General features: G+C 33.2%; 1 protein-coding gene across 6 annotated transcripts in view; it reads right to left on the reverse strand.

Annotated features, from left to right (window-relative positions):
• AGPAT3 (1-acylglycerol-3-phosphate O-acyltransferase 3) overlaps nucleotides 1–19060 on the reverse strand; it is a 128073-nt gene that overhangs the window by 39525 nt on the left and 69488 nt on the right. For all 6 annotated transcript variants that reach the window (XM_074300521.1, XM_074300527.1, XM_074300524.1 and 3 more), the window contains one exon: nucleotides 1502–1728. In XM_074300521.1, coding sequence (XP_074156622.1) covers nucleotides 1502–1679 — 178 coding nt within the window. In that variant the 5' untranslated portion in view covers nucleotides 1680–1728. The remainder of the gene's footprint in view (nucleotides 1–1501; nucleotides 1729–19060) is intronic.

Consider the following 19060-nt stretch of genomic DNA (forward strand, 5'->3'; position numbering starts at 1 on the left):
ATTTTATTTTACATATTCAAAAACATTCTGAGAAGGGATCCAGAGGCTTCACCAGACTACCAATGAGATCCAGTTCACAAAAAAGATTAAGAATTTTTCCACTACACCATATTTTTCAAGGATGTGCCACATAAGATATAGCTAAGGAACTGACTTAAGGAGTAGTTCAATCTGAAGAAGAAAAGACTGTAGAGATGCAGGAAAAAGGATGATTAAAACTACTGGAAAGATTTTTATGTGTAAGAGGAATTAGGTTTGTTCTTTTGGGTTCCAAAGAACAAAAATTAGAAGCAATAGATGAAAGTTGCAAAGAGGCAAATTTAGGCTTGATGTAAAGAAAAATTTGCTCTCTAAAACTGGAATGGATTGTCTTGAGATAATATAATCTTCCTCCTCTCTGGAGGTCTTCAGGCAAACAATAGGATATATATACACTTGTCAGATCTTTTAGCCACAGGTCTGAAGTTTTTTTTTCCAGTTTCTTAATTCTTTATGACTTAATTCATTAATTCTTAATGACTTAAATACAGATGGCAGAGACTGTGATGGGGATTCAGTCACAGATGTTTAAATAAAATAATATATAGCAGTGGGGCCCAATTAAAAGTTGATAGTTTAAAATTGCTAGTAGACTTAGAACAATTTCCTGACTTTGAATGACAGAAGTCAGAAATTCAGACAAGGCAGCCTAAATGAAACTGCACTTATAACAAACTTGGGAACTAGAAAGAGCAGAAGAGTATATGGGAGAATGGATGAAGGAGAGATCAGTGAAGTAGGTAATTATAATTCCAAAATGTTACAGAGGATGACAGGATGATGCTAATACAGGGGTGATAGGCAGAGAGAACAAAGGAACCAGACAGTCAGAATGATCGTGAACAGTTTGAACAATATGAAGGAGGTTGTATAAGAGGTGAAAGGATAAGAAATTGTGGTCAAGAGGATTCTGATGTTCAGGATCTTGGGAAAAAAAAAGGAGAGTTTTTGCGTGAAAGTAAATAAAGATCTAGTGTGTGACCATGCTTACAAGATGCTAAAGCAGAATGAGATGGTGATGTAAAATTATAGATTAAGAAATTGAGAGGGCAAGATTGCTAGTGTGGCTGCTGAAGAGATTATGGAAGGGGACTAGACATGGATGTCATTGAGAAAAGAGAGAAAGTGTTCTGGTTGCAAGTCTATGGTGGATAGAAAGACAAATAGGATGTTATAAACCAAATTTTAAAGGAATAAAGTGACCTCTTGAGCTGCAGAATGCATTTTACCAATTTACAATACTCAGTAACTAAACTCTACAAATCCATTGGACATTTCTACTGGCTACAGTTTTATAGCTTCTGCTTTATAAAAATACATTCAACATTATAAATTTTGTTCACGTGATCTCAGCATGCTGAGGGCCATAAGATGGTTTATTTGCAGTTGTAATCGACCAGTTATATTAGTTCTAAAATGTCTAGCTCTTCCACAATTCACCAGAAAAAAAAAAAATACTCACGGCTCCATAGTGAGTAGGAAAGGCGACAATTTACTTTTCTGTAAAATTGCTTGTTGATAGGCCAGAGGAGAAGGGTAAACAGCTGGATGAAGTTAATGATTAGCCCGCTTACAACAAAGACAAACCCAATGAGCAGGTGTACAACAAACTGAGTCTTCAAAAATGCAAGTAGGCCCATGGTAATCACTTAGTAGTGGGTGCAAGGTCCTTCACTTAGCACAGATGTCCTGAAAAGAAGAGAAAAATGTTTAAGTGTTGTTCTCCAGGGAAAATACAATGATGACAACAATGATAGATAACTACTAAGGACTACTAATGTTAGTAGCTCACATTTATACAGAATGATTACTAACATTTTAAAGAACATTTTAGTTCATTCACAAAGCACTTTCCTCACAGCAGCCTATTTTACATTTGAGGAAACAAGTTCAAAGAAGTTAAACAAAAATGAAATAAGCTATGAAGAGCAAAGAAATTAAGCAATTATACACATGATTATGACTTATAAATCACAGCTGGACTAGAACCCAGGTCTTCTTATACTATTAGGACTCTTTCAGTTGAAAGGCTAATGTGTAAACAATGAAAAAATTCAAATGGTTCCCATTTACTGCCTCAACTTACAATGATTCTGGATCAGCAGGTTCCTTTAAAAATTTATTATAGACTCAATCAATTAATTATCTTTTACAACTACTTCTGAGACTGAACATATAGCTTAGTGGGTAGAGTTGATCTTTGAGCCAGGAAGATGGTTCATATCCTGCCTCTGCTACATACTGAATGAGTGATGTTGAGCAAGTCATTTGGAGGGTATTAAAACACTAATACTTTAAGCTGAAGAGAAGGTGTTGACTTATATTGGTAGAGGAAATTAGGACACCAATTAAATCTAGGCCTTATGCCTACTCCCTGCAGCTTCCTGCATTTAAAGACTTTTAATGATTAAAGATTTCTGTCAGTTATTTCTTCTCCGAAGTTTGGCTTCTGAGCTCATCACTCAAATGAAACTGCTGTCTCCAAAGTTACTAACAATCTCTTAATTACTTCTATCCTCATCTTCCTTTTCTTCTCTGTAGCTTCAGATATTATTACCTTCTCCTCTTGAGTGCTCCCTTCTCTCTAGATTTATATGACAATGCTCCCTCCAGATTTTTCTCCTTCCTATCTGACTACTCATTTTCAGGTTTTTGTGATGGTCTTCATTTGGGCCATATTCACTGTTCATGAGTGCTCCCAAGCCTCAGTCCTAGGGTTCTCTATGTTATTTTATTTAATGAGCTTATAAGCTTCTACGATTCAATTATCATCTCTAAGCAGATACTCAGAATGATATGTCCAGCTCTAACCATTTTCAACTCCAGGCTCACATCTCCAAACTATCTATTGGAGATCTTTGTCCCACAGACATCTTAAACTCAACTTATCCAAAACTGAACTCATTATCTTTACCCCTAAACTCTCCCTTCTTCTTAGCTTCCCTATTACTATGGAATATATTAATCAATCAAGAATAAGGCTAGAACATATAGTTCTCAGTATCATCTTCACAGAGTTGACAGTTGGATTCATAAAAGTAGGTGAGCTTACCAAGCAAAATAGTATAGAGGGAAAATAGAAGAGGACTTAGGACAGAGTTAACTGGTGCTTATAGTTAATGGGTGCTACCTGAATGAAGATCCATTAAAAGAAACGGAAGAGTGATCAGAGAGGTAGAAAGAGTATCAAAAGAGAACAGTGTCCTGAAAAACTTAAGAGAGAGAAAATAATATGACAGTAACTTGTTAGGATTCTTACAAGGTGATAAGTCACTGGAATGGATAGAGACAATAATTATCTAATTTAGCATGGTTCAGTATGATTAATCTGATCTTACAAGGAGATGTTATGGGCCAGAACTTGAAACAAGATACTAAGCAGAACTGAGGAAACAAACAATGGTTAAATCTAATTTAGCATTGATTTAATCCTACAACAAATAATGATTTCCTAGTGATGAAATGATTGGTGTGAAGCATATAATCAAGAAACTCTCAGGGCCAGGGAGGACTTCACGAGATTCAGAGTCAAGATTCATTCCAACTTCTATCTTTGTGCTGGCTGGAGACATTGGGAGGACGAGAGGTTGAAACTGGTTGGAGAGATTCAGAGGGAGCTCTTGGAACCAAGGAGAGAAATAGACCTCTATTAAAGCTAACCAGGCCCAGGAAAAGATTCAGGATTTTGAAGGACACAATAAAGGATTTGGACTTTAACTCCTGGCTGCATTTGGGATTATTGAACTGAACTGAAACTAAGGCAGCCTCCAGAAGCTCCCCAAGAAATCTGCTCACAGAGAACAATTATATAATTTAGAGAAGAGAACATTACAGTAACTGACCATGTCAAAAGCTATAGTAGTCAAAAAGGAAGAAGGTTGAGGGAAAAGCCATTAAAATTGGCAATAAAGAAACTGTTCAAAACTTTGGAGAGAATAGTTTCAAATGAAGGAAGGTGGAAATCAGACTGTAGAGAATAAAGAAGAGAAGGAAAGGAAAGGATGTAGATTGTAGATAAACTTCTCATGTTGTTTAGTCACAAAAGGAAAAAAGAAATATGGAATGATAGCTAGTGGAGCTTGATAAATTAGGTCAGGTTTTTTTTTGTTTGAGAATGTGGGAGAAATGGGCATAGTTGTAGGTAATAAGGAAGCAGCCAGTAAAAAGACAATGAGAAGGTAAATAAGAAACTAGGGCAATCTGCTGGAGAAGATCAGATGGAAAGAGATCACTTATGCATATACAAATATATGGAATTCCCTTTCTAGCAAGGGAAAGGACCATCTCTTCAAGTAATTCAAAGGAAAAGGAGATTGCTGAGTGACTGTGCTGGATGAGAATCAGGAACTGACAATGAAAGATGAAAGTCATACCTGCATTTGGTCCTGGCTTAAGAAAAGGTTTGTCCAGTGGTGAAGAGAATGTCTGAAATGCATCAGGTTCTGGCCCTAACATTTCCCACATTCTGGAATCCATCCAAACTAACCTTCTCTCTGTTCCTCACATATAACATTCCATCTGTTTTTGCACTAGTCATCCTAAATACTTAAATAAAAAAAAATAATAAAAAATAAAAAAAATCACTCCCCCTTCACCTCCAACTCATATAACCCCTCCCTTCCTTCAAAAGGCATTTCAAGAACCATTTTCTACAAAATCCTTTCCAGGTCTCTCCTTCCCAAACCACTTTGTATTTATATTCCTTGTATTTATTGGGTATATACTCTTATCTTTCCCACTAGAATGTAAGCTCCTATTGAGTTCAGAATCTATATTCTCACTAAAAGATGATAAGCACTTAATAACTTAATAAATGCTTGTTGATTGATGATTCTAACCACTATTCACTGGAAATTCTTTAGATTAGCTATGTATTTCTAAAAATATGGCACCCAAAATGCAACATATGACTTCCTTTGTTCTGGATAACATGCTTCTCAAAGAAGTCTAAGAATTAACTTTGCTGGCTATCACATTGACTACTGAATTCACAAGTTTAATATCCTTTTCAAATGAAATGCTAACTTTAATTAATTGATTGATTGATTTTTTTACCCTAACCTACAGGATTTCACAATTCTCTCTATTGAATTTTCCCCCCCACTGGTTAGGTTCTTTTAGTAAAACAATGAACAGATATAGCATGTATGTAACTAGTAGAATCCCTTGAATATATGTAATTAACATACTTTTTATAGCTTTTTATTTACAAGATATATGCATGGGTAATTTTTCAGCATTGACAATTGCAAAACCTTTTGTTCAATTTTTCCCCTTCTTTCCCCCACCCCCTCCCCAAATGGCAGGTAGACCAATACATGTTAAATATGTTAAAGTATATATAATTAACATACTTTAATAACAGTTTAAAATGTTTTTATTTTTGTAGCCTTTATCCCTTCCTTAAGGAAGCTAAAAACATTAAACCTAACAAATGGTTTCTTACAGTTGACAAGATAATATCCCATTAATAGCCTTATAATTAAGTTTCCACACATATACCCTGCTTTTAGCTGACAGATTTGTACTTGATCCAGTGATATCACAAATCTCAAAAGGTGCTTCTCTGGAATAGATCTTTGAGCCTAATTTTCTCAAAGTGGTTCTGGATCAGCTGTAGCAAACTGGAAGGTATCATCCATCTCTTTCCTTACTTTATCATCAATTTCTTTTAATTCTTCAGGACTGGCAAAGTTGTTGTTCACTGTGTTATCCTTGAGAAGCATAAGAGTGTCACTCTTACTCCTTAATTCCTAAATTTCTTCCCTACTATTGAAAGCTGAACCCAGGGAGCTACATACTATATCTATAATAATGATATAGTCTATTATTCCATCAGCCTGAGCCCTTTCCTGATCAGCAGTAGGCAGCTGCAAATTCTGCTGATAGACACACAGAACATCCATATCATATCATGTATGCTTATTTTTTTTAAGTAGTCATTGCTGGCTGTAGATATGTTCCCATTCCATATTGATTATTTTCACAAATAAAAATACAAAGCTGGCATATTGTAAGCTTCAAGTATCATTCCTTTATTAGTGGCACAATCTCTGTACAAAGTTAAGCAGACCTTATCTGTTTCCATGTAATTGCAAGCCAGGACAATACCAGTGCCTAGAGCTACCTGAGTTCCAACAAAGCCACTGCCACCATTAGAAGTTCTTGGTGTGTATATGCTCCTTTTCTTTTAGCATAATAATCTCTTTGTTCTGAAAACTTTGCCAGAAATTCTCTAATGGGAGGTCCACAAGTAAAAGCAAAACCAGGAGTCAATAGGCTGTTGCACATGATCTGAAGAATTTATATCAACCTTACAGTCCTACACAAGCTTCCTGATCATCATACAAGTGGCAGAAACCATGGTTGATTTTTTGTTCTATAGGACTTGAGGTTTTCCTTTCTAGTGACAACTGCTGTGTCAAAAGAGGCCTTTTTCAAGTCAATAAAATTCACATGTTAATAATATCAAAGGAAGCATCATTTGCAGTTACATTCTTACAATGGGTTTCTAGTGGCATTCACTGTAACAGTGGACACCATAGGAAGTATCTACTTCAGGGAATAGCAGCCCAAATGGAGATTCTGGAAGACATAGTATCCTAACTCTCCTTTGGAAGCCTGAAGCTAATGTGTTTTTCCTCAGGAGGGAGAATGGAAAGAGAGAGAATCCTTTCCTTTGAGATGGACAGAATTTAATATTATGCATTGACTACGTCAAGAATTTTTAGATTCTCATTCTGTCATCCATTAGCTCCTATCACCCATAAATTTGTGAAGATTGTGAACCATTAAGATGCTACAATAACCAATAACCAAAGTCTGAGATTTTGTATGTGTGTGCTTGCATCTGGCCATAAAGGAGAATGAATAAAATAAGGGAGAATGGCTGAAAAAAACAAAGGAACAATAATTTCCATTATTTTTTAGTAATTAATTCATGATTCATACATTGATGTAACTACACATTAATGTAAACCAGACACTGACTCAATTCTGAGAGGGTCTGAAGCACAACCTAAGTTCTAAGGGCTGCACAAAATCTGACCTTAGGAAGGTGGGACTATGACAGCATCAACAGCCAGGGGCAATCAGCAAAATTTTATGATTCTATTTTTATTTTTTGGTTTCATCACTCACAGACCATAATTTTCAATAATTGGACCATAATGTTAAAAATTTCATCATTACATAATTAAATGCTCAGATCTTATATCTTTTTAAAAATAAATTTTAATTGATGTTATGTTTTTCACATCATCATGGTTATATCTTTCCCATATTACTTCCAGGTAGCCATTCCACAATATGATTTTTTTGGCATGTAGTTCTTTTCATTTCTATCATTGTAATCACTTTGCATATTGTTTTCTTGGTTCTGCTTACTTCACTATGTATCAGTTCGTGTATATCTTTCCATGTTTCTGGGGATTTATCACACTCATCATTTCATACAATAATATTTCATTACATTTATATATCAAATTTGCTTAGCCATTCTCTAATTGATGGGCCTCTACTTATTTTCCAATTCTTTGAAATTTGTCTTATAACAGCACTTGATGTCCTGTTATAAATATTTTGGTGTATGTAGAGACTTTCTTTCTAGTAGTGGCTTCATTAGTGTATATAGGCTCATTACATTACAGAATCTCTGGGTCAAATATGGACATTTTAGTCACTTTATATGCATAATTCCAAATTACTTTCCAAAATGGTCCTAGCTCCATCAACAATGTACTGTTGTGCCTATCATTCCACAACTCCTCCATTAATTAATGACCTTTCTTTTGCCATCTGTGCAAATTTGTAGAATGTGAGGTGAAACTTTAAGGTTTTTTTGATTTTCATTTCTATTATTATTATTAATGATTTGGAGCATTATTTCATGAGGTTGTGAATTTTTTGCAATTCTTGTTTTGAAAAGTGTTTCTTCATATCCTTTGACTACTAATCTATTGGAGAGCAGTAGTTAGTCATACATACACATTTTATTTATTGTTGTTGTTGTCTTTTATTTGTTGTTATCTTGAATATGAAACCTTCAGAAAAGTTCATTACAAAGATCCCCCCATTCTTCCATCTCCTTCTTATCCTAGATGTATTAATTTTGTCATGAAACCAGTTGTCTATTTTATCTTTTGTAATTACCTCATATTTTTTAAAATTTCATTATGACTATGAGTGGTATATAATCTCGTTCTCTCCTAATTTGTTTTTATATAATTATCTGGAAAATTAAGTCCATGTATCCATTTAGAATGTATTGTGGGATATAGTGTAAGGTATTGGGCTAAGTAATTTTTCTAATACTTTAGACTTATTCTAAAAGCAGGACACTTGTTGATCTAATTAAATTCTATATAGAACACAAAACTAAACATTTCCAAACTTCTTGAGATAACACATTGTATTATAAATAGCTATAACCACTATTATCTTCTTTAGGAAGAAAAAATAATTTCTCCTTGGCTATTGGCTATGCTCTTTTCTAAACAAATGAATCAAAATGTGCCAATTTCATAAGAAAGCAAAATTTAATTTTTTTGTCAGTTATTAAGATGAAAAAATGAATGGGAAAGAAGCTAAGTCATCTAAAGCTATACTAAAAATACTAAAAAAATCATGTAAACTTTAAAAGAGAAAAAAAGATGGAATAAATACCAGTGTATGAATTCTATTTTTTAAAAGATTTTTCAAAAAAAGAAGATGAAGAAACCTGAAAGACATTGTTTTAGCCAACAAATGAGCCACTGACCTCTTATACAAGATGCTGAGAAAGGTAACTTTTTACTTATCTTTGTTCTTCACTGTACATATCGCATTTGTTGCGGAACTTGCTTCTACTTAACCTTTCGCAACTCTTCCTGAACCATATGTTCAATGAGCCATAGTGGGAAGCATCTTGGAGCAAAGGCTAAAGAGACCTTGGATTCTACATCTGACCTTGCCACTAACAAGCTGAGTGACCCTGAACAGATAGGTGGTGAAAGTGGATAGAAAGGGGGGAAAGGAAAGGTAGAATGGGATAAATTATTTCACACAAAAGAGGTGCAGTAAAGTTTTTACAGTGGATTGGAAGATAAAGAATGTGGAGGAAGCACTTGATTCTCATTCTCATAGGAATTGGCTCAAAGAGGGAATAATATACACACTTAATTGAGTACAAAAATCTATCTTACCCTTTAAGAAAGTAAGATGGGAAAGGGACAAGAGGAAAAGATAACTGAAAGAGAGGAAAGAAGATGGGGAATAGTAGTCAGAAACAAAATACTTTCGAGGATGTAGATAAGGTGAAAGGAGAGAAAGTAAGATAAACAAGGGAGAAAATAGAATGGAGGAAAATACACAGTAATAACAACTGTGGAAAAAATTTACAACAAGTTCTTTGATAAAGGCCTCATTTCTTAAATATAGAGAACTGAGTCCAATTTATCAAAATAAAAACCATTGCCCAATTGATAAATGGTCAAAGGATATAAATAGGAAGCTTTGAGACCAAGTGATCTAAGCAATGTATATAATCATATGAAAAAAATATTCTAAGTCACGATTGGAGTGACTTAGAATTAATTAATTAAAATTAAAATTAAAATAACTCTGAGATATGATCTCGCACCTATAAGATTGGTGAATGACAGAAAATGAAAATGACAAATGTTGGAAGGCATGTGGCCTTCCAACTGTGACACTAATGCACTGTGGTGAAATTGTGAACTGACTCAACTATTATGGAGAGCATTTTAGAACTATGCTCAAAGTTCTATAAAATCATGTATATCTTTTGACCCAATAATACCACACTGCTAGATCTGTACCCAAACAAGATACAAAATAACTAATAAAGAAATATATTTTTGCATGACTTATAAGCAAGAGAGTCTTTATCATATTATCTTCTCAATGTGGGGAGAAGACAGAAGAAAGAAAAAAATTTGGAACACAAGATTTTTTAAAAAAAGTTTAAAAATTGTTTTTACATATAATGGGGAGAAATAAAATATTAATCTTTAAAAGGGGATAGAAGTACAGAATGAAGTTTATGATGTAAAATGAATTTGTTATCTATAATAGATATTCTTTAAATGTATGTTGAGTGAATATTTGAGGATCAACTCAGATGCCACCTCCTCCATGAAGCATTCATTCTTTCATCTTCTCTTCCTTTTCAAATAAAGTTTTGTTTATTTATCTGTATACAAGTGATATGACAGGTAAATGGCACAATGAAAAAGAGCTCCAGGCTTGAAGTCAGGAAGACTTGAGTTCAAAACAAACCTGCCTCAGATACTTTTTTTTTTAATAGTTTTTATTTACTAAATATATGCATGGATAATTTTACAACATTGACAATTGCCAAACTTTTTGTTCTGATTTTTTCCCTCTTCCCCCCCCAAATGGCAGGTTGACCAATACATGTTAAATATGTTAAAGTATAAATTAAATACAATACATGTATACATGTCCAAACAGTTGTTTTGCTGTACAAAAAGAATCAGACTTTGAAATAGTGTACAATTAGCCTGTGAAGGAAATAAAAAATGCAGATGGATTAAAAATAGGGGTATTGGGAATTATATGTAGTGGTTCATAGTCATCTCCCAGAGTTCTTTCACTGGATATAGCTGGTTCAGTTCATTACTGCTCTGTTGGAACTGATTTGGTTCATCTCATTGTTGAAAATGGCCACATCCATCAGAATTGATCATCATATAATATTGCTGTTGAAGTATACAATGATCTCCTGGTCCTGCTCATTTCACTCAGCATAAGTTCATGTAAGTCTCTCCAGGCCTTTCTGAAATCATCCTGTTGGTCATTTCTTACAGAACAATAATATTCCATAATGGTCATATGACAAAATTTATTCAGCCATTCTCCAATTGATGGGCATCCACTCAGTTTCCAGTTTCTGGCCACTACAAAGAGGGCTGTCACAAACATTCTTGCACATACAGGTCCCTTTCCCTTCTTTAAGATCTCTTTGGGATATAAGCTCAGTAGTAACACTGCTGGATCAAAGGGTATGCACAGTTTGGTAACTCTTTGAGCATAGTTCCAAATTGCTCTCCAGAACGGCTGGATGTATTCACAATTCCACCAACAATGAATCAGTGTCCCTGTTTTCCCACATCCCCTCCAACATTGTGTGTTATCTTTCCCTTTCATTCTAGCCAATCTGACAGGTGTGTAGTGGTATCTCAGAGTTGTCTTAATTTGCATTTCTCCGATTAATAATGATTTTGAGCATCTTTTCATATGGCTAGAAATAGTTTCAATTTCTTCATCTGAGAATTGTCTGTTCATATCCTTTGACCATTTATCAATTAGAGAATGGCTTGATTTCTTATAAATTAGAGTCAATTCTCTATATATTTTGGAAATGAGGCCTTTATTAGAACCTTTGACTGTAAAAATGTTTTCCCAGTTTATTGTTTCCCTTCTAATCTTATCTGCATTAGTTTTGTTTGTACAAAAACTTTTCAATTTGATACAATCAAAGTTTTCTACTTTGTGATCAATAATGATCTCTAGTTCTTCTTTGGGTAAATTCATTCCTCTTCCACAGGTCTGAGAGTAAACTATCCTATGTTCCTCTAATTTATTTATAATCTTATTCTTTATGAACCCATTTTGACCTCTCCTTGGTGTACGGTGTTAAGTGTGGGTCAATGCCTAGTTTCTGCCATATTAATTTCCAATTTTCCCAGCAATTTTTGTCAAACATTGAGTTCTTATCCCAAAAGCTGGGGTCCTTGGGTTTGTCAAACACTAGATTTTCAAGTTATTGATTATTTTGTCCTTTGGGCTTAACCTATTCCACTGATCAATTAGTTGTATTTCTTAGCCAATACCAAATGGTTTTGGTAACCGCTGCTTTATAATATCATTTTAGATCTGGTACAGCTACTGCCTCAGATACTTAATAGCTGTGTGATCTTGGAGAACTCACATAATCCTGTTTGCCTCAGTTGGAGAAGAAAATGGCAAACCACTCTACTATCTTTGTCAAGAAAAGTCAAAATAAAATCACAAAGAGTCAGATACAACACAAAACACTGACAGGATAGAACAATAACAACAAAGGTTTGTTTTTGTTCTTGTATTCTCTCTACCTTACTGACTATAGGTGTTAAGATACTTTTTCTTTAACTGAATAGCTCATGGTATCAAATTAATGTTTTGTATTTAAGAGTTTAACTAATGCAAGTTGATCTTTTCACATCTTCCAATAAGAAATTAAAATACAACATAGAGAAGCTATTTTTCCTCCTATGATTATAATATTAACTTCACCAAAATCCAATGTTAAAAAATAAACAGAAGGAGCTCATAGAAGTTGTCTACACACACACACACACACACACACACACACACACACACACACACACACACACACACACAGTAGAACAATAGTGTTGCTAAGTGTCATTGCTAAGAATGAAACCAGAAAACTAGGTCAGAGGAAGGAACCGATACTATGTAAAATGAACTGAGACCAACGTCAAGCACCACTCTGCTAACGAACTGGCTTATTTGTTCAGGGAACAAACACCATTTAAATTCTTTTTTTTTTTAAGTGGTTCATCTAGTTAATTCTATTATCTTTAAGAATTAATTTATCATTTTACTATAACAATCAAATGATCAAAGGGATAATTTACAAAATTCAATGAAACAATAAAAGTTATTTTGAGAAACAAAAGATCTAAAATATCAAGGAAAATAATATAAAAAAAAGGTAAAAATGGAGGAAAAGCACCTCTAGAACACAGATTATATAGCAGTGGCCATCAAAAATATATTACTAAATGTGGTATTAGTTTGGTTTTTTATAGAGTAGATCAATAGAGCAGACTACATAAGGGAGAGTAATAAATAATGAAACTCAAAACCCAGTATTTGATAATCTGGAAAATATAAAATTATTTTGGAAAGAATTCTCTATTTTAAAAATTCTAGAAAAATTAGATTAGGCTTAGATATCAACACCTTACATCATATTCCACAATACATTTTTTAAAAGATACATGACCTTTATAGTAAAGATTACTCTAAAAAAAATTAGAAGGAAGCAAATCATATAACATGATGTTCACATTTTTTTAAAACAAACAATGGATAGAGGAAACATTAAAAGACAAAGAAAGTTATCTTATTTATATAAAACTGATATTTCCCTGCACAAACAAAAGTAATGAGTGAAGATTAAGAAGGGAAAAAATTTATCAAGATACATATAAACTAACACAAACACACACACCCCAGAACCAGTCATTTCTCAATAGAGAAAGGGTATGATTGAGCAGTTCTTAAATAAACTATTACAACTATATCACTATTAATGACAGAACTGCACATAAAAACAACCTCAGGTTTTATCTCACCCTCAGAAAATTGGCAAAGATAACAAAGAAGTTAATATTCAACATTGGAGGGTTTTTGAAAAGATGGACACAATATCATGCTGTTAGTAGAAATGTGAATAAGTATAATCATTTGGAAAGCAATTTGTTACTATGCAAATAAAGTGACTAAAGGGCATGCCCATATCAGATTCCTAGAGATTCCATTACTAGGCTTATATGCCAAAGAGATCATTCATAAAAAGAAATCTCCCATATAGATAAAAAATATAGCAGCACTTTTTGTAACAGTAAAGAATTAGAAGTAAATTATTATCTTGTTTTCTTTGAGTTTGGGGAGAGGTAACTGAGCAAGTCACTAAATCCTGATTGCTTTATTTTCTTTTATTGGAACTATTATTAAATTAGTCTAACTTGAAAGAAAAATTTCAATTGAAAAATAAGGATAGCAAGAGAACATTGTACCCCAGCAAGAACAAGATTATGTGATGATTCTCATGGTTGTGGCTCTTTTCGACAATGAGGTGATTCAGGCCAGTTCCAATAGACTTGTAATGAAGAGTGCCATGTGCATCCAGAAAGAGAACTGTGGCAACTGAATGTGGATCACAACATAGCATTTTCACCTTTCATATTGTTGTTGGGTTTTTTTTCCTTTTCTCTTTTCCTTTTTGAACTGATTTTTCTTTTGCAACATAATTATGGAAATATGTATAAAAGAACTGCACATGTTTAACATATATTGGATTACTTGCTATCTAACAGAAGGGGTGGGGACAGGGAGGAAAAAAAATTTAGAACACAAGGTTTTGCAAAGGTGAATGTTGAAATCTATGCATATATTTTGAAAACAAAAAGCTAAAGAAAAGAAGTTCTAAAGCAAGAGCTCTTTTAAAAAAATAAAAGAAAAAAAAAGGTTAGAAGCCACATTGCAAATGTTTTGGAAGTGAGAAGCAGAAGCACTGGTTGTAGATAGATATTTCAAGGAGTTGAGCTGAAAAGGGGAAAAGAGATAAAAGAAAGTAACTAGCGAACAAAGTAAGATCCAGGGAGCATTTTTGAACTACGGGGGAAACTCAGGCATATTTGGAAGTGGTAGGGAAGAATCCATTGATGGGAAGTGCTTGAAGATTAGAGAGTAGGAATGATGGTTTTGTTCATATGATTTTCTGATTTTTTTTTCAAAGAAAGGTTCAATGATAGTAGGTAGAAGGGAAAGTTGAGGAGGTATCTGTGTGAGAAGTGGTGGTAGTAAGAAAATGACTATGATTGTTTTTTTATGTCACTGCCTCAAATTTAATTTAAGAGATGAAAAAGAGAGATAGGTGCAGAAGGGAAAAAAAGTAAAATGAGATAAATTATTTCACATGAAGAGGTATGACACACTTGTTACATTGGAGGAGAAAATGGAAGAGTGGTCAGTGAGCATTGTACTTGAACCTTTTTCTCATCAGAATTGGCTCAAAGAGGAGATAATATATATAATCAGTTCAATATAGAAATCTGTCCTACTCTTTAGAGAAATAAAAGGAAAGGATATTAAGTAAGGAGAGAAGAGACTGACAAGAATGCAGAATAAATAGAGGGAGGTGGTGGACAGAAGCAAAATACAAGTCAGGATGGGAAGGAAAGAGAGGACAAATAGGATGGAGGAAAATACAGTTAATAATTATAACTATGAATGTGAAGAACTCTCCCACAAAGCAAAAATGACTAGCATGATGCATCAAAAACCAGAATTCTACAATATGCTGTTTACAAGAAAAACACTTGAAGCAAAGAAGGTAAAAGACTGAAGCAGAATCTATTATGCTTTAGCTGAAGTTTAAAAGCAAAAAAAAAAGCATCACACTACTAATCTCAGACAAAGTAAAAGTAAAAATAGATGGAATCAAAAGAGATTAATAAGGAAACTATACCTTGTTAAAAGGTACCATAGACAATAAAGTAATATCAATATTAATCATATATGCACCAAGTGGTATAACATTCAAATGCTATTTTAAAGTTTTTTTATTCTAATTTATTTTTATTATTTTTTTTTAGCATCCAAATTTTAAAAGAAGTTAAGTTAGTTACATGAAGGAACAGGTAGCAAAACTATACTTGTGGGAAACCTCCACTGTCTGGTCTCAGAACTTCATAAATCCAACCAAAAAGTGAATAGGAAAGAAACTAAGGAGGTAAGTAGCAAAAGTTAGCTATGAAAGACCTTTGGAGAAAATTGAATGGAAACAGAAAAGAATATACCTCATTTTTAAAAATAGCACATGGTACCTACACAAAAATTGACCATGTAGTTGGGCATAAAACCCCCAAAATCAAATGCTGAAAGCAGAAATACTAAATATATCCCTTTTGGATTACAGTGAAATAAAAATTACATTAACAAAGAACAGTGGAAAGAGAGTTTAAAAATTAATTGGAAACTACAATTTCATTAATAGAATGACAATTGTGAGACCACATTACCAAAATTTATGGGACACAGTAGTATTTTGGGAAATTTTTATTTCTTTAAATTCTTACATCAACAAAAGAAAGAAAGGAAAAATCAATAACCTGGGAATATAACTAAAATAAACTAGAAAAAAGAACAAATTAAAAATCCCCACCTTAGCACCACACTTGAATTCTGAAAGCTAAAAGTAAGATTAATCAAACTGAAAGTGAATAAAAACACTGAGTTAACAAATAAAACTAGGATCTAGTTTTATGGGGGAAAAAAAAATCAATGACAGATAACATTTTTAATGATTAAAAAAGAAGAAAACCAAATATTCAATAACAAAAAAAAAAAGGGTAAAATCACCACCAAGAAATTAAAACAATCTTTAGGAAATATTTTGCCCATTATGTGCCAATAAATCTGACAATCTGAGAAAAATCAATGAATATTTACAAAAATATAAATAGCCAGATTACCAGATTTTCAAAAAGAATGTCTAAATAACTCCATTTTAGAAAAAGAAATTTAACACATTAAAGTCCTTAGGAAAAAATTATTAGGGTCATATTTGTTCACAAATGAATTCTACCAAACATTTAAAGAACAATTAATTCGAATGTTATATAAACTATTTGGAAAAATATTTGGAATCCTACCAAATTCCTTTTATGAAACAAATATGGTGCTGATACCAAAGCCAGGAAGAGCTAAAACAGAGAAAGAAAACTATAGACCAATTTCCTTAACAAATATAAATGTAAAAATTTTGAATAAAATACTAGTAAGACAGTTATAGCAATATATCACAAGGAGCAGATACTTTGACAAGGTATGATTTATACCAAGAATGCAGGGTTAGTTCAATATTAGAAAAATTATCAATATAAACTGATCATATCAATAATAAAACAAACAGAAATCATATGATCTAAATAGGTGCTAAAAAAAAAGTTTGACAAAATACAGCACCCATTCCTATTAAAAACACTAGAGACCATAGAAATAAAGGGAGCATTCCTTAAAATAATAAGCAGTTTATCTAAAATGATTAGCAAGCATTAACTGTAATGGAGATAAGCTAGAAACCTTCCTACAAAAATATCAATTATCACCACTAATATAGCACTAGAAATGTGGCTATAGCAATAAGAGAAGAAAAAGAAATCAAAGCAATTAGAATAGGCAATGAGGAAACAAAACCTTTACACTTTACAGATGGCATAATAGTATACTTTAGAGGATCTTAGGGAATCAACTAAAAAAAGCTACTTAAAATAATTAACTTTAGCAAAGTTGCAAGAGACAAGATAAACCTATATAAATAATCAGCATTTCTTTATATGACTAAAAAAGCCCAGCAGCAAAAGATAGAAAGAGAAATTCCATTTAAAATAATTGCAGACAATATAAAATATTTGGGAATCTAGCTGCCAAAACAAACCCAGGAGTTATATGAATACAGTGACAAAACACTTCACACAATAAAGTTAAATCTAAATAATTGGGAAAACATCCACTGCTCATGGATAAGATGAACCAATATGATAAAAATGACAATTTTGCCTAAATTAATTAACTTACTCAGTTAACATATTAATCAAACTACCAAAAATTCTCCTGAAAGAGCAAAAGTTAAATAATATCAAGGGACATCAACTGTTGCTGAGTGAAATGAGCAGAACCAGAAGATCACTGTACACTTCAACAACAATGCTGTATGAGGATGTATTCTGATGGAAGGGGAAGTCTTCAACATAAAGAAGAGCCAACTCACTTCCATTTGATCAATGATGGACAGAGGTAGCTACACCCAGAGAAGAAACACTGGGAAATGAATGTAAATTGTTAGCACTACTGTCTATCTACCCAGGTTACATGTACCTTCGGAATCTAATGCTTATTGTACAACAAGAAAATGGTATTTACACACATGTATTGTATCTAGGTTATATTGTAACACAAGTAAAATGTATGGGATAGCCTGTCATCGGGGGGAGGGAGTAGAGGAAGGGGGGGGGGATAATTTGGAAAAAGGAATATAAGGGATAATATTATAAAAAAATAAATAATAAAAAATTTTTTAAAAATCTAACCAAAAAAAAAAAAAAAAACACAGCAAGCTGCAGCAATCTAGGTGCTCAGAAAAAATGCATTCCAGCATAGCTATGCTTAATAAGATTTTACTTTCATGAATACTAAATTCATATGCACAATTAAAATGCATGGGACAACAGATACCCACATAAATAACTGACAAATGTGAAAGTGATTATCATTTTTGGTTGCTTGGGGTTCAGGGAATCATTTCAACTCCTAATTGTACCCCAGTCTGCTAAATTGTTTCCTCCAAGCTTGACTAGTTTGAATTCCTTCATATTCTACTGTCTATCATTCCATAAAAGAGAAATGCATATCTGGTGTCCATTCTATCCACATACAATCTTTGCCCTATGCTCTTGCATCACTCAATATGAAACAGATAGTATTTTGCAGAAAAAGTTTTGAAGTCATGAAAAGAATATCAACTTTGGAGTCAAAAGTTGAGGATTCAATGAATGCTGTATTTGTTATTATGTGATACTGGATTTATAATGTTATTTTTTTTGGACCTCAGGACACGATTCTGTAAAATAAAGGTGCTTGGAGTAAAAAAAAAAAAAAGAATATCAAGGGAAGCAATTTTTTTTAAAAAGTAAAAAGGAAGGTGGCCTAGCAATACTCTCAAAGTATATTATAGAGCAGTAATCATAAAAACTATATGGCATTGGTTAGGAAATAAGAGTGGTGGATGAGTGAGATATATTTGGCACACAATCTACAGCAGTAAATGGCCATAGTAACCTATTGTTTGATAAACCCAAAGACCCTGGCCTTTGGGATTAAGAACTCTGTATTTGACAAAAACTGCTGGAAAAACTGGAAAACAATAAAGCATAATCTACGTATAGACCAATATCTCATTCCATGTATCAACATAAGGTCAAAATGGATGATACCATAACAGATTTGAAGAGCAAGAAATAATCTGCCCGATCTGTAGAGAAAGGAAGAATTCCTGACCAAATAAGAAAAGTATCTGCATGTGCACAAATATTTATAACAGCCCTTTTCCTGGTGGCAAAATATTAGAAACTGAGGGAATATCCACAATTGAGGGAATGCTGAATAAATTGTGGTATATGAATGTACTGGAATACTATTGTGC

This window comes from Sminthopsis crassicaudata, chromosome 3, assembly GCF_048593235.1.
Source record: "Sminthopsis crassicaudata isolate SCR6 chromosome 3, ASM4859323v1, whole genome shotgun sequence".
Classification (NCBI taxonomy): Eukaryota; Metazoa; Chordata; class Mammalia; order Dasyuromorphia; family Dasyuridae; genus Sminthopsis; species Sminthopsis crassicaudata.